This window comes from Phyllopteryx taeniolatus, chromosome 2 (assembly GCF_024500385.1).
Source record: "Phyllopteryx taeniolatus isolate TA_2022b chromosome 2, UOR_Ptae_1.2, whole genome shotgun sequence".
In the NCBI taxonomy this organism is placed as follows: Eukaryota; Metazoa; Chordata; class Actinopteri; order Syngnathiformes; family Syngnathidae; genus Phyllopteryx; species Phyllopteryx taeniolatus.
The window spans coordinates 30,512,820-30,534,513 of NC_084503.1; the positions used below are offsets into that span (position 1 = coordinate 30,512,820).

The 21,694-nt window shown below is 41.9% G+C and overlaps 1 protein-coding gene and 1 long non-coding RNA gene across 2 annotated transcripts in view; both read left to right on the forward strand.

The window, feature by feature from the left end:
- Window positions 1-21,694, forward strand: part of igdcc4 (immunoglobulin superfamily, DCC subclass, member 4) — a 117,136-nt gene that overhangs the window by 51,872 nt on the left and 43,570 nt on the right. Inside the window, 1 exon segment of the mRNA XM_061765685.1 lies at window positions 14,346-14,487. Coding sequence (XP_061621669.1) covers window positions 14,346-14,487 — 142 coding nt within the window.
- On the forward strand, window positions 6,559-9,500 carry LOC133474222 (uncharacterized). Its single transcript, XR_009787420.1, has 2 exons — window positions 6,559-6,990; window positions 8,903-9,500. It is a non-coding gene; the product is annotated as an uncharacterized LOC133474222 (long non-coding RNA).

Below are 21,694 nucleotides of genomic sequence, written 5' to 3' on the forward strand. Positions count from 1 at the left end.
GAGCACTGTTCGATCTGGGGTGGATGTGACACTGGCTACGTTTCCAAACACACGTATTGCATCCTGGGATAAGAATTCAATGATGCCTATGTGCCAACTCGCTGATCAGCTGTTGTTCAACTTTACACACTCACTCACGCACGCACACACACACACACACACACACGAGGTGGCCACTTTGGTGCTGATATAGTGATGTGTTTACAGGATGATGTAATAGGTGGAAGTTTGGGTTTAATCATAAGCTTGTCCTGCAAAGCTTGTCAAACAAAAATCAATGTCAGTTTTCTGAAAAGGTATTTATTTTATTTTTTTTAATTGCTGTCCAGTTGTGATGAATGACAGTGGCTCGGTAGGCAAAGTGTTGGACGTTAAATCAAAAAGTTGTGTAATGAATACAGTGTATGTTTAATGAATATTGTGGTATCTCTTAAGAATGAATACAATTTGGCAATTTTTCAAAAAGGAAATAAAGGAATTTGAAAAAGTATATATTCCATGGCCAAGCGATTGCCATCCTAGTTACATATCTAAAAACAAACAAATGTAAAAATTAGACTTTATGCGAATCTGATCGGTGTGATCGGTATCGGCCGATAATTAGCATTTTACGCTGATCGGCTTTCGTGTCATAATTTGCCGATCCGATCAATGACGTCAACGATCGGCCCCGCACAAGACTTTAACTCAGTGTCGCCGTCGCGTATGAATGCAAAAGCTAGTTTATTTTTAGCCTTGTCACGTGTCTTGTGGTGCAGTACTGTAACTATCTGACGGCCAATAAAGTTTTTTCAATCTTGTCAGTTAAAAAACACGTCATCGGTGTGGGACTATTTTGCGGTGTCTCAGACAAACAACACGTAAGTTATTTGCAGTCTGCACAACTGAAGTACGTTGTGGGGAACGTCATCTAAATGCTTCAACACAACAAATTTGATCGGGCACCTGAAGAATGTACAAAAGGAGGAGCATGCCGCGTTCAAGCAACGCAGCGTAAAAAAATTTAAAATAATAAAAAAATTAATTGAAAAAAGTAAAAGCCAAACGGACACAAACTCTGGACAACACCCGTCCATATTGCCGGGACAGTGAGAAAGTTAGAGTAAGCATGTCATGAACAGTATTTGTAAAAGTGATTTAATTACAGTAAGTTAGCACCCATTATTTCTGTCATGTTTGTACGGAAGCGTATTGCTGCCATACCAAAAAAAAAGAAAAAAAAGTTAACTGTCACGTTATAACATGATAAGTTTCATTTTATAACGTGATATGGATCATGTTATGATATGATAAATTACACGTTATAACGTGAAAGGTTTCACGTTATAATGTGAAAGGTTTCACGTTATAATGTGAGGAGAAATCAGTCCGACCCCGAGGTAGCATCATTTCTAATGGATCAGCTGGAGGGGCACGGAAGGCTCCACGGATACAAACTACAACATCTCCACTGCATCTAAGCTTGGTATGTTGTGACCCAGAGTGACGTGACACATCTGCTTAAGTTTTTCGACCCCCCGTGGTGTTGGAGGCGGAGAAAACGCTTGACCCGATGTACGTACCTTAACCCTGTGCCTAATTTTATGTGGCATGTTGACTTGTACGACAAACTAAAGCCTTTTGGTCTTTGCATCAATGGAGCGATTGATGGCTTTTCAAGACTCATGATTTGGCTCCATGTCTATTCAACAAACAGCAACCCCAAGATCATCGCTGGTTAGTTCATATCCGAAGTTGAGAAGAGGATGGGGACACCTGCCAGAATTCATGCAGATTTGGGGACAGAAAACATCACAGTGACAGAGATGCAGCGATTCCTACACTGGAGTACGGATATGGATCGCCATTTCGGTAACTGCTTCATTTCTGGGTCCAGTAATCACAATCAGAGGATTCACAGCTGGTGGGCCTTTTTGAGACGGCATCATGCTCAATTCTGGATGAACCATCTCCAGGAATTCAAAGACAATGACAGTTTTTTGGGAAACTTCTTGGAAAAACAGCTTGTATGGGTTTACTTGCCTGAACGTCATAGAGGTAGGCATCATGTAAATAAGAGTAATAATTAGATATCTATCTATCGCTCTATCGCTCTTTCGCTCTCTCTATCGCTCTATCGCTCTTTTGTTTTCTCTCTCTCTCTCTCTCTATCTATCTATCTATAGTTGCTGTCTGTTTGTAGTCTCTCTCTCTCTCTCTCTCTACCCCTGCTTGTTTTATATACCATTTCCCTTTGTATGAATGTAAATATTCACGTTCACCTTCCCTTTTCTTCCTTCCTTCAGCTTCTGTTTTTACCTCCCTATTCTTTTCGTGTTTCCTCCTACATCTCCTGAGCACTCCTTTACTCTGTCCCATATCTAATTCTTTTGAGCGGTTTTGTTTCTTTTGCCTCGTTAGACCGTTTATTGTTTCTTTTAATTTCGATGCTCTATTTTTAAATGTTTTCTTCGTAGTCTGTCAATCTCTCCTTCCTGTCTTCCTCTCCATCTTTACACTGCTCCCTCCTTCACTACCTTTTTCTCTATACATTTTTCTCCACATCAAGTCACTACATGCTAGGCCTTCAAAGACAGCTGTTTGTACTTTGGATAATTCCTGATTTCTTTGACTGTGTGACATAAAGGCCTTTTACCACAACCCATTCAGCCCTTTTATCAAAAAGACAGTACAGTAGACAGTATGTTTGCATGTGTCATATTGACTCAAAATAGAAAGCATTTATTATTTGTTGTTCTCACTGGTATTATATTTTTCTTCTGCAGGAAGAGCTGCAGCAAGTTGCTCATTTGTGGAATACCCACATTACCCGCACCAGCAGAAATGCAGTCGTTCCAAGTGGACGTCCAATTCAGTTGTACACCATCCCTCATCTCTTTGGAGGACAAGATAAACTAAAACAGGTCTCTCATGAGGCAGCGCAGGCCTGTAAACAAGAATGCCAACAGAGAGGACCATATCCTTGTGATGAGACTGTCTTCACCTTGTGCTGCCTTACAATAACAGAACATTCCTTACACTCTCCCACCACAGCAGACGAGGCCATAGAACTGTATCTCTTCCTGAGAGCAGACATACTTAAAAACCTAGAAATGTATATTTTTGAGGTTAATCACTACAATTGTATTTTTTTCTGTGAATTTTTACTTCCTGTCCTTAGTTCTGAGAAAAAATAGCGTCTGTGACTTTCCAAAATATTTTGCTTCATCTACCAGGCCCCTGAAATCAACAATTAATCTAGCATGGCAATTACACAGACTGGGGCCCTGTTGTTTGGTTCCTGTTTGTCTGGGAAGAGAGACTATGTCGAGAATGAGCTTGAAACTACAGTATAATCTGATACAGTGTATCAAATGGTGACATTTAATTGTACACTGTCAACTTTATTGTTGTGGTATGATGATGCCATGGTGATCCCAAATGAATTCTGGCTCAGGCATTTTAAATTATTGGATGTCTAACAAATCATGCATCCATCCATTTTCCGTACCGCTTAAAATCATGAGGGTCGCGGGCTTGCTGGAGCCTATCCCAGCTGACTCTGGGCAAAAGGTGGGGTACACCCTGAACTGGTCGCCAGCCAATCGCAGGGCACAGATAGACAAATCAGGCATTTTTCAACTGAAGTCTCCAATGTGGGTCGATTTGAAAGTTGCTGTTTTTTTTAAATCAGGAATTTTATAGTCTCTTGCAGAAAACTTTTTGTGAACTGCTAAACTGAAAAAGCCAAATTATTTAACAAATTACTAAAGATTGGAAAATTAAACATTTTTGAAATAAGATTACTGTACTTGTTTTTCAACCTTTCTCATTTCTAAAGAACCAATGAGATAGGTCTTCATGCCTCCCCCATCATGATTACAAATAAAATAAATCAATAATTAATATTCAATTCCCCATTTGCAGCTGTGTATTTATTTCCAATTACATTTGGATTTTGGTCACAACATGCAGAACAGCAATCACAAATTGCGTCTCCACAAAACAGTGTAACACCAGACTGTTGTTGAGGTTTAACTTCAACATGACACAATTATCACCTCGTACTTATTGCTCTCTGGTAATCAACAGGTAACAACAAAGGGACAGGTATGTTCTGTATGAACGCGGCAGATAAACAGCTTTGTGTATTTGTAAACATTTTGTAAAGTCAGTAATTCTCACTGTGGCTTGGTTCCTGAAAGAGTAATTTATTACTGATCTAAACTATGCTGAACTGAAAGGAGCTTTTCCATTTCAATCCGTAATTCTGGGTAAGAAGTGTATGTCCAGGGCAGTTCCAGAACTAGCCCACAGGTATGAGCTACTGGACGTCTTGCTAGTCCATCTGCTGGTATGAACAGGATCTCAGCCTTGTCAACAGAGATAACATCTGACCCTGTGACAAACCTTAACAATTTTCTAAGTTGTGCATCATCAGTCCTCTGATGTACTGTTGCAGAAAACGCAAGCTTTGATTCTCTGCTTGAGTAGTAGGAGATGCTGTCAGCAGCTTCAAAAGCTTGTTTGTTGTTGGCTTTTTATCCTGATACATTTGTAAGAGATCTTGTGGGGTCACAAATGGTTCTTTTAGGGGGGTGCTAACAATTCATGACAAATCTTCTGCTGCATATCTTGGTTTTTGGATCAACTGCTTGTGTGACACTTTTAGAAGGATGCCTTTCAAATTCTCTTTTGTTGGAAGAGTTGTTACATCCAAGCGGTCCAGAAGATCTAGTAGTTCATCTTTGTCCTCATCTGAAAGATCATCTTTTAAGGCAATGGTTATCAGATCTCTATCTAATTGACTTATGTACAGGAGGAGACCTTCAAAGAGCATATCATCTGACACTTTATTCTCACAAAAATATGTGGCACTGTGAAAACAGGGACAGGGCAACAAGGAAAGTGTCCATGGTCTTCATATCCTTTCAGGAGAATTCGGCCAATGGATTTCCACTCTTCTTCCTCCCCTCTAGGAGACAGTGATGGAACTCTTAACATCCTCCCCCTCAGCTGTGTGGTCCAAAATGCAGCATAGACATCCCTTGAAACACCATCTGCATCAGCTCCTTTTTCATTGATGTAAGTGTATTTTAAGTGGTGTTTGAGCAGTGCTACATCCTTAAACTAGCTAATCATCTCCTCCACAAGATGGACTCTGTGAAGTTTTATGGTGATGACACATTCAAGATCATATGGAGCTGTAGAATCACTTGTTTGATCACCTGTATATGCTGTGTCTGGAGTGTTGAATGTTGCTGTGCTTAATGAGGTAAGAGTGAATGATGGGATGGCCAGCTCATCTACTTCAAACTGCAAGATGGGTTGATGGCTGACTTGCCATGGGTTCTCCAAGGAAAGGGTCAATCATCCCCTCAGATGTGTCAAAAATTACATCTGCAACTAACTCCTTCAAATCAGCTGACTGAATGACGATGTGTGTCTCTCTGCTGTACATCAATATTTGCATCAGAGCTTTCCGCAACAGAGTCTATCAGTGTATTAGTGCAAAGGTAGAATCTTAACACTCCCATTCTTAGTACTTTGTAGAGGTCTCCAATTGTGATATCTTCATCAAGCACAGCTTCCTCTTGATAGTCTAATATGCCACAACTGAATGCTTCACATCTTCCAAATCTACTTTTTCCATTTGGAAAGAAAATGTCTTTAACGTACTGTAATATGTCAGCTTTTTTGGACTCTTTGGACATATCAAGCATCCTCGTTCCCCCTCCTTTGTGTTTCCTTATTTGTTTACCTTCCTGAATCCACCCCAATTCAACTTTTCTGGTCAGCTTTTCAGCCCTTTTGTTGTTTTTTTGTGGAGGTTCTTTTCTGCTTTGCAGTTGAAGTCTCCTCATGATCACTTTCATTATCCTCATCAGAATCAGAATCAGAATCAGAATCATCTTTATTTGCCAAGTGTGTCCAAAACACACAAGGAATTTGTCTCCGGTAGTTGGAGCCGCTCTAGTACAACAGACAGTCAATTTACAGAACACTTTGGAGACATAAAGACATTGACAAAAAACAACAACAAACAGCAATTGTGCAAAAAGATGCAGAGTCCTCAGTTCGAATGGCTAATATCGCAATAGTCCGGTGCAATGACCATTGTGCAAAGGGCACTGAGACTTCAAGGAGTGTATGCGGTTTAAAGTGACGAGTAGTGCGATAATCTGGGACAATGGTTGTGCAAATGTTACAGATACTCCTCAATCAGTGTGCAAATGGAGCAGATGCTACTCTGGCATGAGTGGCCACTATATGCAAATAGTGCAGCACGGCGAGACAACTACAGTGAGTGCACGAGTAATACATAATTGGCCCCACAGAAATGTGACAACGAACTCAAGTCAAAAAATTCCCAGCTTGTTGTAATGGAATTGTAAATTAGCTGTTTAAGAAGTTGATTGCAAGAGGGAAGAAGCTGTTGGAATGTCTACTAGTTCTAGTTTGCATTGATCGGTAGCGCCTACCTGAGGGAAGGAGCTGGAAGAGCTGGTGACCGGGGTGGGGAGGGTCCGAGAGGATTTTGCACGCCCTTGTCTTAGTTCTGGCAGCGTGCAAGTCCTCAAGGGTGGGTAGGGGGGTACCGACAATCCTTTCAGCAGTTTTGATTGTCCGTTGCAGTCGGAGTTTGTCCTTTTTTGTAGCAGCACCAAACCAGACTGTGATGGAAGAACACAGGACTGATTCGATGACCGCTGTGTAGAACTGTCTCAGCAGCTCCGGTGGCAGGCCGTGCTTTCTCAGAAGCCGCAGGAAGTACATCCTCTGCTGGGCCTTTTTGAGGACGGAGTTGATTCCCAACACCCATCTTTTTCTTTAGTTTTTCAAGCAGTGAATTTTTTGGGGATTCTCTTTTTCCTTTATTTGCACCTTTGTTTTCCAAACAGAAGCGTCTTGCTGCTATGCGAGTTCCATATGTTGGGATGGAGCCATCCAGACTGTTGTCATCTATGAAGGCAATGACTTTGGCATCAATCTATCAAAACAGAAACAAATGTATGCACAATTCATTGACATATGCACACTTAAATTATATAGACTGATACCATTGTGTAATGCAAATGTGCAATCTAAAAATGTTACAAGTCATATAAAATACTGAGGACACCTGAAGTGGGGATCAGCAGTTGCCCGACGATATGATTCTATCACGATACTTGAGTCACAATCCGATTATTGTGATTTTGTGATATGCTTGTATCGTTATACTATTGTGATATTTTGCAATATATCATTTCTATTTTAATTTATCATGCAATTATTTTTTCTTTCATTAACAGAGGGGTACCAACAACTTTATCAGTCTGTATATATACTGTACATGTACAGATAGATAGATCGATAGATCGATAGATCGATAGATCGATCGATCGATCGATAGATAGATAGATAGATAGATAGATAGATAGATAGATAGATAGATAGATAGATAGATAGATAGATAGAAAGAAAGAAAGAAAGAAAGAAAGAAAGTAGAGGCCACCTCTAGCTGTGTCTTCCTGTGTCCTTAACGCCACCTCGGAAGGATGTGCGTGACCATAGGTCACAAGTGGATGTCCTCTGCGAGGCCAACTTTTTCACGTTATAACGTAGAACTTATTATGTTTTAACGTGATATGTTTCACGTTATAATGTGATAAATTGCATGTTATAACGTGATTAATTTCACGTTATTACATGAAATTTTACACATAACGTGAAACAAATTACGTTGTAACATGAAACTTTTCACCTTATAACATGAAATTATTCACGTTATAATGTGTAGTTCATCACATTATAACGTGAACCCTATTACGTTATAACATGATAGTGAACCTTTTTTTTTTTTTTTTTCTCGGTGTGGCAGTAATACGCTTCCGTAATGTTGATTTGACCTAAACTGCCCCCTAGAGGTCATTGATGTTTTAACTTTTGTCTAAAATGCTAGAGAATAATTTTGAGCCAGGATGGGCTCCAGCACGCCCACGACCCTAGTGAGGATAAGCGGTACAGAAAATGGATGGATGGAAACAGCACTCAGTATACAGTACACACGTATATACAAATAAAGTAAAATAAATACAAACTGAACTTACTGCTTTGAATATGAGTCCGCTTAACTGACAGAAAAGCCACAAAAAGCCTATTTAAAAGCAAAACATTCCCTGAACTGAAGTCTGGAAAGGAATGCCGAAGACCTGTTCTGTTCCATGACAATTTGTGTGACGTCAAAAGAATTTCGTAGGAATTGGTACTAAAGGTTAAGCACTACATTACGCATAATGTAACACTTCCACTGTTATTTCTGAAAAATTATATTAAAAGGGTGATAAACCCCAAAATATGTTCTATTAATTACATACAGTAATATATTTCTGGACAGTGTCCAATTTTTTATTAAAGGGTTGCATCTGTTTTCGTGTTATTTTTTAAAATAATGAAATAAATATATATTTAAGAACTAACGGACACGCAGAGGTGCCTTGCAATACGAGTGACCTTTTAAAATATGAACCATTGATTGGCCGACTTTTTTGTTTTGACTTGTGAGCGCAAGCTTGCGATACAAGTGCTATATGGCAGCAGGTGATGCAACTTCACAACAAACGGCAGTTTGGAATATATAATTAGTAAATATTCTACAAAAAAGAGGCTTCAAGCTGTTTATTGCCATTCTCAGCTGAAAGCGACAGTTAAACAAAATATAAAATAAAGAGAATTACACATTGTGTATTTAAAATGACCACATCGTCTCCGCTATCTGAATGCTAACATACAATGGGAAACCCCAAAGGCGCACGGGCTAACAGTTAGCATCTACTATTGTTTCCCTTTAAGCAACGCATATCCGAGCACAAACGGTGCTGCAACACATGTAAGACAACATAACAATACTCACATGCATATATTTTTTTGTCTTCTGCAGAGAACGACCAATATGACTGTCATACTGAGAAGCCAAGAGAGGATCCCCCAATACAGTATACCTCAAATTTAGTATGACCTCATACCCTCATAACTTGATAGTTGTCTTTCTTTCCAGTATCACTTTTTGAAATGTAGCATTTTGTACAACAAGTTTGCATCTGAGCCAAAGCCAAAGAAAAAAACAACACATTATCCTTTGTGGACACTGAACAGAGGTCTCATGAGGATTGCTTACCCAGAATTGCTGCACAATTTGCTGAGGATTCAATTCCCCTCACGATAATTAAGTAGGAATTAGTACTGTAAGAGTGTACCCCGCCTCCTGCCCGATGATAGCTGGGATAGGCTCCAGCATGCCCGCGACCCTAGTGAGGAGAAGCGGCTCACAAAATGGATGGATGGATGGATAGTACTGTAAGTGGATCATTACCCTTAAGAAGAAGAAGAAGAAGAATCACCTTTATTGTCATGAACATGCATGCATGCACACGAAATTTGTTCTCTGCATTTAACCCATCACAGTGAACACATACACATGTGTAACTTGACACTTGTGTTATTTCTGAAAAATGATAATAAAAGGGTTCTAAACTATGTTCAATGGTCAAAGGTTTTTTTTATTTGTCATTTCTTTTTATTGTTTTTAAATTTTTTAAAAACGTTTTTAAACTGTTCTGTTAAGCTGCATGGCCATGCAAAATGGTGGATCTGTATGCCTTTTGTGCTGAAACAGTTTTGCTGTGCAGCGGGGGAGTTTTAAATAGTCCCTCTGCTTATTTTTCAGTTTTTTAATGATTCTAATGTTTATTGAAAATGCAGCCGAACAGAAAAGGGTTTTAGGGTACAGATGGAGGGACAGAATGGAGAAGGGGAATAGGGGTGTGAACCACAGCAGAACAATAGTTAGTCTAGATAAGTATTTGACTACAAGTAATGTTACAAAAGTGAAATCGTGTTCTTATTTGTGGATGAGAAACATACACACGCACACACCTGGTGGGGACATGCAACAACTAACCGATAGAAAAAGATGAGAGGACAGAAAAGGGAAGGACAGGACAGGGTGTAGGAAATGAGCAAGGCACTGCTACTGAAGAGTGGTGCGGTTGGATGCTTTTGTGTCTAAACACCTGTGAGAACCTGTGAGTTGATATCTTAATATAACCTGTGTTATTGTTAGTTGTCCCTGCACAAGCAATTCAAGCCTATAGTGTGTAACGAGTCACACACCTTCCAAATAGCTCGACTTTCATCTCGTCAGTCCATATAATATTCTCCCCAAAGTCTTTTTTTTTTTTTTTTTTGCAAAAATAAGATGAGGCTTTATGTTCTTTTTAGTCAGCATTGGTTTTCACCTCGAAACTCTGCCATAGATGGCATTTTTTCTAAGAGGCTGGGCATTCCTTCCTTTTTGTGTCATGAACACTGAACCTTAACTGAGGCAAGGGAGGCCTACAGTTCTTTAGAAGTTGTCCTGAGTTCCTTTTTGGCCTCCTGGATGAGTCATTGCTGTTCTCATGGGGTGTTTGTAGGCCGGCCACTCCTGGGCAGGTTCACCACTGTTCCATGTTTTCTCCATGTTAGGATAATGGCTCTCACTATGGTACGCGCCGTACCACTTTATCCTCAAAGGAGTCGTGGGCAGTGGTGGAGCTAGACTTTTATCCTTAGGGTGGCCAGGGGGTGGCCAAGGCTATTTCAGGGGGTCCACAGACAATGACAATGAATTTGTTTCTCGACCAATGAATTGCAGTCAGTCTCTGAATGTTGCAATGGATATACTAAGCACACATTAGATGAGGTTTGTGCGCATAAATTAAAGATTATTAACAATGTTTACAACACAATGTACACACAAACACAACTTCAACAACTGCAACAATTTTTCAATCACAGAGTAACCCGCTCACGCAGTCATCCACACACACACACACACACACACACACAATTACCCACTCACAGCTACTCATGCACACACACACACACACACAAGCTATTCACTCACACTCTCTCTGTCCAATTTTCCATTGCCTGACTTGCTTCTCTTTAAAAAGAAGTTATATATCTTGTCCCCGTCTTTACATTTCTCAATGGACCCTATGAAAAAAAGGCCAGTTTTGTAAGGCCAGTTAGCATCACTTACAATTGCACGATGATATCAAATCCCCACTTCAAGCCTAATAAATGTCAGGGGAAATAGACAACTATAGATGTAAGCTTCATATTCAAACATTCAGCCCAACTGGTTTTGCCTCAGGAGCCAACATTTAACTCAGTCATTAAGTTGCAACTGACATTTTTGACATTCTTTAGCAAAAAGAATACAAAATACTTAAATAAAAAGGCAGAATTCACTTGAATTACAGGTAGGCTATACCTATTTTAAACAAGCAAAATTGGTGAAACTGGTGAAATTTCAGAAATTAAAATGAAATATATTGGTAGAATTAACTCGTATGACAGTATTTATGCTTTTTCAACAAGTTACACGTGTGAAGCTCATTAACAGCACTTTTGTGATGCCCTCAACTCCTGATGTTTTCTTTGAAAGCACTCCACTAGTTTGTCTTAAAAGTGTTTTTAGCTCGCCTCTTGTGCAGTACATTATGCATGAAATGAGATGCTGCATAGAAGAAAAATAAAAATGCAACAGCAACACTTTTGACACTGTAGCGGTGTCAGTTTTAAAGCTTTTAAACAAACATTTAGAGACATACAAAACGAAAAACAAGAGGGATAATCCCCCACCCTCCTTCACGTTATATTTCATTTTAGCCAACAGAGCATGAAACAGCTCGCTGGCCGATTGTCTGCTAGTTTCATTCCTCTAAAATCATTGGAGAACCACATCAATAGAAGCAGCAACCTGAATTAAATGTACACATTAATGTGGAAGCTTCCAACAGCCACTCCACATTAACTGGTCATGTGGAGACGCCATGAGCTGTAACTTGTCCATGTGCCCGTGTTTATGTGTGCCAGCGGGTCCAGTGCTACCCCAGCCTCCCCTCTGGCTCCTCCCCTGGTCGCGGGCATACTGTGCAGATGTGCTAACCAGTTGTTCACCGTGCCGTCGCTGGAATCTTCAAGCTTTAAATGGCTTTTGTAACCCTTTCCAGACTGATGGATGTCAATTTATTTCTCGACTGTTCTGGAATTTCTCTGGATGGTGTCATTTTGTTGCGGCTTTATTAGATCTTTTGTCCGACTTGATTTTGTCGGGACAGATTCTTGATTGAACAGATCTGGATGGGTGTGATCAGTGAAAATTAACCAAAAAGTTGTGATTAGCCACAATTCATTCATGATTTAACAAGGAGGGTAATTACTTTTTCACACAGGGCCAGGTAACTTTGCATCGTTTTTTTTCCCCCCTTAATAAATGAAATCATCATTCTATATAAGAGCATTTTAAGTTCACTTGGGTTATATTTGTCTGATATTTTACACTTGTTTTATGATCAAACACTGACGTGGGAAAGTATGCAAAAATATTAATTAATTCCATCCATCCATTTTCTGAGGCGCTTATCCTCACAAGGGCCGCGGGAGTGCTGGAGCCTATCCCAGCTATCTTCGGGCAGGAGGTGGGGTACACCCTGAACTGGTTGCCATCCAATCGCAGGGCACACATATACAAGCAACCATCCGCACTCACATTCACACCTACGGGCAATTTTAGAGTCTTCAATTAACCTATCATGCATGTTTTTGGGATGTGGTAGGAAACCGGGGTGCCCACGCAGGCACGGGGGAGAACATGCAAACTCCACACAGGCGGGGCCGGGATTTGAACCCCGGTCCTCAGAACTGTGAGGCAGACGCTCTAACCAGTCGTCCACCGTGCCGCCTATATTAATTAATGAATTAATTAATTTGAGAAGGAGGCCAATACTTTTTCAGGGCACTGTATTTGCTAGAAATGCCTGAAAATGTATCATTTCAATGATCATAGAGCATCTTTTAGTTAGGATTGGTTTCATTAGAATATCTCTCTCCTCCCTTTTTATGAGGGCTGCAGGCCAAATAATTTTGTTACCCGCTCAGAAAAGCCTGCTAAGAAGGGTCAAAGGTAAGAGGCCCTTCACAGCACCCCACGCAACGGGCATCATGCTCGCTGCTTCCCCCTGGTGTGCAATATTACCTCCAGCAGGAAGTGTTCCCCCCCTGCGTGTGAAAGTGCAAAGTTGTGAACACTGGAGCCCTGCCAACAAATTCTGGCTAAAGAGACGAAGAAATCCCGCCACGCTGGATTAAATCCCAGTGCTTTGTCCTAGTCACGACATTTAACTCCACTTAGTTTGAATGCAATGCAGAGTAAACCTTTCCTCTGGCACAAGGACAAGTGGCCAGTTTATTTTTGGTAGAATCCAAAGCTGAGAACATAGTGCCTTATTAAAAGGAATTATGTTTCAGTCCAAAAGTCACTGATCCCTGTGTGCGCAATTAACATTGAGGTGAATTACTGCTAATGGCTAATTTTATTAGTTAGGCAAAAGAGAGTGGACAAACTGTGTTGTTTGTGTAACTTGATTTGATTTGACAGTATGATAGCCATGCAGCAAATACAATATAATGTCTTGTTGGCAAACATGATAACCACCACAGTGGTCTAATGGTTAGCACGTGTACAGTTCCATTGTAACAGTTCTGAGGTTAGGGATTTGAATCTAGGCTCTGGCCTTCCTGTGTTGTGTTTGCATGTTCCCCCGTGCTTCTGCGGGTTTTCTCTGAGTATTCCGCCTTCCGTCCACATACCAAAAATGCATGTTTGTTTACTTGAAGACTAAATTTTCCGTGCGTGTGAATGTGAGTGTTAGTGGTTGTTTGTGTATATGTGCCCTGCGATTGGTTGGCATCAGTTCAGGGTGTGCCCCCATCCAGGCCAAAGTCAGCTGGGATAGACTCCAGCCCACCCGTGACCGTAATGAGGACAAGAAAATGGATGGATGGACATTTTAATTCTCTCCATGCCCCGTGAGCAGTTACAACCATCTCCCAAACGATATTTTTTTATCGTGTTGTCGCCCAAAATTACGCTTTAAAAATTACTACTCTATCCTTGTCATTTTTCTGTAACTGTATAATAATATTTATCTGAACGCTCGTGGCAGGAATACTATAAATATATTTCTGGGAATGTTGCCAGGTTCTCAGTCTTAGTAATACAAAGTCTTTGAACAGACAATAGGCATCCGTTCTGAACACACACTTTCAATTTGTTTGTGAATTATACAAAGCGGGTACGGCTGTATGCTAGAAGTGCCTTTCTCACCTTGACCAGACGGCGTTTTTTTGTAAAGTATGCCATAAAGTATATGGGCTCTGTGGGGAAGGGATTTGAAACAATTGTACTGTCACCTGGCGAGCGACCTACATACAACAAGAATCCAAAAATCATTGCGTGAGAGGCATATAACCGCTGTGCTCTCCTTCCGCAGGTCTGTCCTCCTTCCATCAGGAGCCTTCACCTCAGATGGTGCCTGCTGGGGGGGCGGCTCGCTTCGAGTGCCAGATCGATGGTGTGCCCACACCTATAATTACTTGGGAAAAGGACAAAGTCGCCATCCCCAACGACCCAAGGTGACTCTGCTTCAATTCATTTTATACCTTGTAGACTATACACCGATCTGATCGGCTTGATCGGTATCGGCCGATAATTAGCATTTTATGCTGATCGGCTTTAATGTCATACTTCGCTGATCCGATCAATTACGTCATTGATCAGTTCCGCAAAAGACATTTATTCCGCTTCGCCTTCGTACACAGTATATTTGAATCCAAAAGTTGTTGTTTTTTTTTAGCCTTGTCACGTAAGACGTGTCTTATGATGTCATTTATGATCACTGGGCTTTGTCAAATCAAACGTGACCAGATACACTCGTTACCATGGCCACAGGCCACAACGACAACAATGGATCGCGCGTGTATTGTGTTGGTCAAAAAAGAACAAAATAGAGGAAAACGTGTGATGGTGGTAGTCACCGGTGCTTGCGAGAAGACGTTAGTTCAAGGATTGCGTGAGGTATGTTCTCATACTTTTAATACGATACGGCTCATAAGCAGCCAACCAAACGTTATGTTATGTTAGGTTGTACGTAAACATGCTGGCGTTCTGTCGAATCATGCTTTAAAGTGTGTGTGAAGTAATTGAATTACAATAAAGTTAATTACAGTAAGTTAGCACCCATTATTTCTGTCATGTTGTAATGTTGGTTTGGTAATGTTACATGACCTGACGAGAGAATATTTTTGAAGATACTCAGTATACAGTACACAAGTATATAGAGTAAATGAACAAGTCATTTAAATACACACTGCTCCATCTTGTGATCTGATCGGTTATTGTTTTTTTTTAAACTCGCTGATCGATGATCAGCCCCAAAAATCCTGATTGTGTAAAGCCTAATACCTTGTATGGGTAGCCTTTTCTTCTGATGTTCTTTTTTGTTAAGGTTTCCAGCATTGCTGCAATGATTGTGGAAGACCTTAGAAGAGGGTTGGGCAACCTACAACCCAGGGGCCACGTACAAATAGTCATTTGAGCCCCCACCAATACAATTCTGTGTTCAAATTCATAGTTAAAATTTGATTGCAATTGAATAAAATCAAGCACAGTACACCTGCAAATGACCCTAAAATGGCCTCTTCAAACCAAAATCAAAACAAAGAAAACATGTTTTTTCTTTCCTTGTTACTTTTTCCCAACTCTATAGCGATTGAACGAAATCTCGACGACAGTTCTGCATTTGAAGGACACCTGGAAATGAGCAAAATGGCCTCTTTAAATCAAAACGGCAAGCTTTTCTGTTTGTGGGATTTGCTGCTGATTTGTGCCACAGAGGTTTCAGTAATTTTCAAAAACCGAGCTGCATATGAATGTCATCCCATGGACTGATCGCAGTCAGACAATTTCCAGTGATGCATTTTGGTCATCTGGCTAACACTCCATTGACGTCTCTTTTTAAATATGTTTTGTTCCTGTTAATTAATGACAAAGTCGTAATACATCACATTTCCTATTAAATGTCTTCAAGATGGGTCTGGAGGAATTTATTACCAGAATGCACGGTATAATAAAATCAAAGCTATGCTTGTCCTATGACCTTGGTTATAAAGCTAATTCAGCTAAGTGGTTTTTACTGTTCAGTGATTACAATCTGCTGAATGTGAGACGCTGAATATGATGGACTTCTTTTATTTATTAATTTATTTTCTTTACATATATTTTATTTTAATATATGGATGAAGAAACTTTTTCTATACTGTAGTTTCTTAAATAGTGATCCTCATTCATGTGGACGCTGTGTCTCTATTAGCTTCCGGGAGACGCGGCCCTTTTTCCAATCACAAAGAAATTAAACGGATAGTCTACTCTGGGTGTAATGGTCCATGTATCCGTAGTCAGATTTTTCGGATTGTTACAGAAGCGTAGAGAGTCCGCACAAGGAACGTGTTAGGTCATGGACAGGAAGTTTAACTACCTCACGCTTGTTCTCTGTTAACAAACAGTGCTTCTCAGCCTCTGGCTAGTGGATGGATGCTTTTGGCAGAATGCTAAACTTTTTAACTAGATCGAAAGTATCATGTTTTTAAAGATTTAGTTTTATTATATGGATTCTTTATTTTGGCGGCACGGTGGACGACTGGTTAGCGCGTCTGCCTCACAGTTGTGAGGACTGGGGTTCAATCCCCGGCCCCGCCTGTGTGGAGTTTGCATGTTCTCCACGTGCCTGCATGGGTTTTCTCCGGGCACTCCGGTTTCCTCCCACTTCCCAAAAACATGCGTGGTAGGTTGATTGAAGACTCTAAATTGCCCCTAGGTCTGAATGTGAGTGCGACTGGTTGTTTGTTTGTATGTGCCCTGCGATTGGCTGGCAACCAGTTCAGGGTGTACCACGCCTTCTTCCCGATGACAGCTGGGATAGGCTCCAGCACTCCCGCCACCCTTGTGAGGACAAGCGGCTCGGAAAATGAATGGATGGATTCTTTATTTTTATTTGTATTATTTTGTATCTTTCATTAATTGTAAAATTTACAAGGAGTAAGCAATTTGAAGTTTTATCAATGCATCCATTTTCTATCCCTCAAATCCTATCGTTTTATTTCTTTTTAATTATTTTGAAGTCAGTTCCTGTTTTCACAAAAGAGCAGTTTTGTCCCCTTACTGTAGCCAACGTGAACCAAACCATGATATTTGTTTTGTAAAGTTTTATAAAATTCAGTCTCTTCCTCACTCCATGGTAGCCATACTGTATATCGCCTCAAGATTGCAAGTCTGGATTTTTTTTACAACAGTCTCTCAAATGAATGACTGAGTGAAGTCTCACCTGATGTTAAACAAGTTTCCTGCACAGTATTAAAGGCGATCTTACATTATGCAGGGATGGCGTATTGATGTTTTGTGTTCCTGTATTGTGTATGGTCAGGGGAGTTCCACGACTCATTCGTTGGTGCCCAGTCTGCCGTGGCCATTTGGTGGTCATTTACAGCTTTTCAGTGGCCGTCTCGGCACTAATGGCTGTCGTAGCCCCACATGACCTCCAAACAGCTCGATGCTTACGAGGGCTCATGAGTGAGATGAGATTCTGCTACCTTGCTAATGGCCTGTCGCTAAGAACTGGCTTATCGTCTTCCTCACTGCTGTGTTGATGTCTTCCCTCACTGCTGCGATGATACCCCACCCCTTTTTTTTTAAACTCCTGATTGGCTTGTTTTTTTTCACCTCCCAGTTTTCCTGTCTTCTTGTCTCTAGTGTATCCATGCCCTGGTCCTGGTGTTTTACCCTACTTTTAATAGGTAGAGGGAACCCCGCCTATTGGCGATTCACCATTACCCTCCCTAAGATTTTTTGCAGTGGAACCTAACCATAAATATACAGCAAACTATGATTCCAAAACACTTAAACATATTTTACATTACCCTTAAAGACTCAATGTTTACAGATTGTTTGATGTGGAAGAAATGCAACGGAAGGAGTGTGTGTATGTATAGACACATGGCAAGGCTCTCCTAAACTTCCACGAACATCCCAGGCTAAACTTAACTCCTTCCCGACATACAAAGATATTAGTCACTCACTTCAGATGTATAAGTTCAACATACTTCCTTGAAACAAATTACTACATTCCTTTTAGGTAGTGTTTTGGTGCCATCTTGTGGCATCTTGAAGTGTTACAGAACATAAAAAACAATAAATAAAAATAAAAACAAAGTTTTTCAGCAATTTGCTGAGAATACTTTTTACAGAAAAGACAAATTTGTAAATAGCGAACTTTGAATAGGTATGTGTTCACTGTATCTATGTATCACTGAGTCTAAAGTAATAAGTATTTTCATGGGTTGCAAACTAGCAACATACTTCAGTGTCTTCCTACTACCACAGTTTTTATTTAATTTAATATTTTTTTTAGGTATTTTAGACTGAGGTCACTTTTATTTCACACATTAAAAATATATATAAAAAAGCAGGGGTTTATCATTGAAAGAAAATAGCTATAATCCGCCCATTCTTTCTGGGGCCAACACGGACACACTAATGCATGCTTTTATCTCCAGTTGGATTGACTATTGTAATGCCCTGCTTTGTGGTCTTCCGAAAAAGACAATTTCTGGCTTACAATTACTACAAAATTGGGCAGCACGTGTACTGATGAAGACCAGAAGGCAGGAACACATTAAGGCCTCTTCATACTCCCGCGCTCGCACGGGCAACAGCGCCCATATTGCATCACGTGACTGACGCATAGGGCCGCGCGGCCCCTATGTGGCACTTGATGCGCACACGGCACAAATTGTCGCTGCGCGCAAAATGCCTCGGAGATCATCTCTCGTAATTGGTCCCTTTTAGTCACATGCTATGATGACGTACTCAGCGTTCCCCCTTGGGTCCACAATACCACCTGCGCCGCCGCCTTCTTGATCAATTTTGCAGTATAATTAAACATATCATCTGGTCATCTAGGTCCATTTGTTCTCGCAGACACTGTTGCACGGTTGCCATTGTTGTTACTTTGTTACTTTTTCCGGAAAGGAAAGTAAAAATGGCCATAAAAAGCAGAGGAAACTCCACCCTGTGGTGTCCTAACCAACACCCCTGACTTGGAAGAGAACTGCAGCACATTTTCAAAATAACGCGCGTGTGTTGTGCTGGAGTATAAAGGCAAACTATGCGCGGGATAGCCGCAGTGACGTTAGTGAGGTCGCTGCCAGCGCCAGTATAAAGAAGCCTTTACACCAATTTTAAAATCACTGCATTGGCTTCCTGTGTTTCAGGATTGATGTTACGTTTTTTTTTTGCTGGTTTTTAAGTGTCTAATGGTCTTGAGGCTTCTTATCTCTCAGAGTTGCGTTTATGCAATCAACACTTGTGGGCCCTGATGTCCTCTGGCTCTGGCCTTTTCGTTATTCCAAAAGTCAGGACCCACACGCACCATGAGGCATTGTTCCAAATAAATGGCCCCAATCTGTGGAACAGCCTGCTGGAGCACCTCGGAGCTGGAGAAAATATTCATGTTTTTAAGAATAGGCTCAAGACCCACCGTTATGAGCTGCCCTGCAGTTCCATTTTTGGAGCCTGGGTGACGCTTTGCACCCTCTCGCCCTCTCCCTCCCCTCTCTCTTTCCAGCACCTTCCTCGGCCGCGCACCTGTCAGCAATCAGTCCTCATTACGACCTGCATTTAAGCCTGCCAGATCCCGGAAACTCTTGCCAGAGTATGGCAGCTTCTACTGTGGTACCACGGCTCACCTGTCTCAAGTAAGCAACCTAATTCCTTGCCATCGCTCTGACCCCTGTGCTTCTCCTTGTCCTCAGTATTCCCTCCGTCCTCCAGATTCTGCCACCACCTGCCAACACACCTCAAGGACCCTTCCCATTGCCCTTTCAATAAACTGTTCATCACAACCTTTCTGCCTCCGCCTGCTCTTGGGTCTAGTCTCTATCCAATCGTGACAGAATACTCTGGCCACCATGGACCCAGCAACCCAGAAGGCGCTAAAACATGCACTCACCCTCCAAGGCGCCTATGTCGGGTAACAGGACAAAGCACACCACCTCCTGCCACTTCTTCACTCCCTACAGTACCAGATGAGCCCATGCAAATTTGAAATACCCGACTCGATCCCCAGGAACGTCACCGTTGCGTCATCTAGCGGCTGTGCACTTATTGCAGTCAATCAGCTCACTTCATTTCCACATGCCCACTACGACCAAAAGACCAGGCTCATCACGACCCAAGAGCGCCGTCGTGAGCCAAACCACAATTTCCTCTAGTTCTCCTGCCCGTATGACCGTTCCCGCTTGCATTCTAGGCTTCGCTCATGACACACCCATAGTAGCCCTCATTGATTCCGGTGCCGACGATAATTTTATTCATGAAGGAATAGCTCATCAGCTCCAAATCACTCTCCAACCACTTCCGTCTCCTAAAAGAGTCAGCCCTGGATGGCCGAGTCACTTCCCCTGTCACCGACCAAACTGTGCCGTTTACTTTACTTATTTCCAGAAATTACCGCGACAACATCTCTCTTTTCGTCAAGCCCTTCCCCTGACACCCCATTAGTCCTTGGAATCCCCTGGCTTAAACAACACAACCCCACCATTGACTGGATACATTTATCCATCACTGGATGGAGCCTTTTTTGCCATTCACACTGCCTGCTCTCTGCTATGCCGGCCTCTGGAAAACCACCACCTTCTGCCACACCAGTTGACCTCTCACGGATCCCCGAAGAATATTATGATCTCTCCCCAGTGTTTAGCAAGGACTTGGCCATTTCTCTAACCCCCCCCCCCCCCCCCCCCCCCCCCACCACCCTTACGACTGTGCTATAAACCTCTTGCCGGGAGCTCCTCTTCCCACCAGCCGCCTCTTGAATCACTCCCGCCCGGAGAAGAAAGGGATGGAGGATTACATCCGTGACTCCCTGGCTGCTGGACTCATTCACCCTTCCTCGTCTCCAGTAGGGGCCGGGTTTTGTCTGTTTGTTGAGAAGACACCACTCTCCGCCTATGTATAGACTACCGAGGACTCAATGACATCACCATAAAAAACACCACTACCCCACATCAACCCGTCATTCACAAAATTGGACCTCCGTAACGTCTACCAAACTCATCCGTATCCGAGAAGGGGATGAATGGAAGCCCGCTTTCAATACCCCCTTCGGACACTTTTAAGATCTGGTCATGCCGTTCGAATTAACAAACGGCCCCGCAGTTTTCCAAGCATTCATCAATGACATCCTCCGTGACATGTTAAACCTGTTCGTGTTTGTGTACCTTGACGACATCCTCATTTGCTCTCGCTCCCCTGAAGAACACCGCAGTCATGTATGCCAAGTCCTCCAGTGCCTCCTCGAGAACCAAGATTCAAGCTATCACTGAATGGCCCGTTCCTACTACTCGGAAGGAACTGCAACGCTTCCTCGGCTTTGCCAACTTCTACCGTCGATTCATCTGTAATTAAAGCAAGGTCGCTGTCCGCCTCACCAGCCTCACATCCACCAGCTCCCCTTTCAGTGGACCCCGGCAGCATCCCAAGCATTCAGTCAACTCAAGACCCTGTTCACCAGTACTCCCATTCTTCGCCACCCCGACCCCTCCCTCCAGTTCGTGATAGGCTGCATCTCTTGCCTATCCCAAGCCGCCCTTGGTCCCACATCGCTGTGGACTTCGTTACCGGCCAACACCCCTCTGAAGGTAACTCAGTCATTCTCACTATTATTGATCGCTTTTCCAAATACGTTCATTATGTGCCCTACCCAAACTTCCATCTGCCTTTGAAACT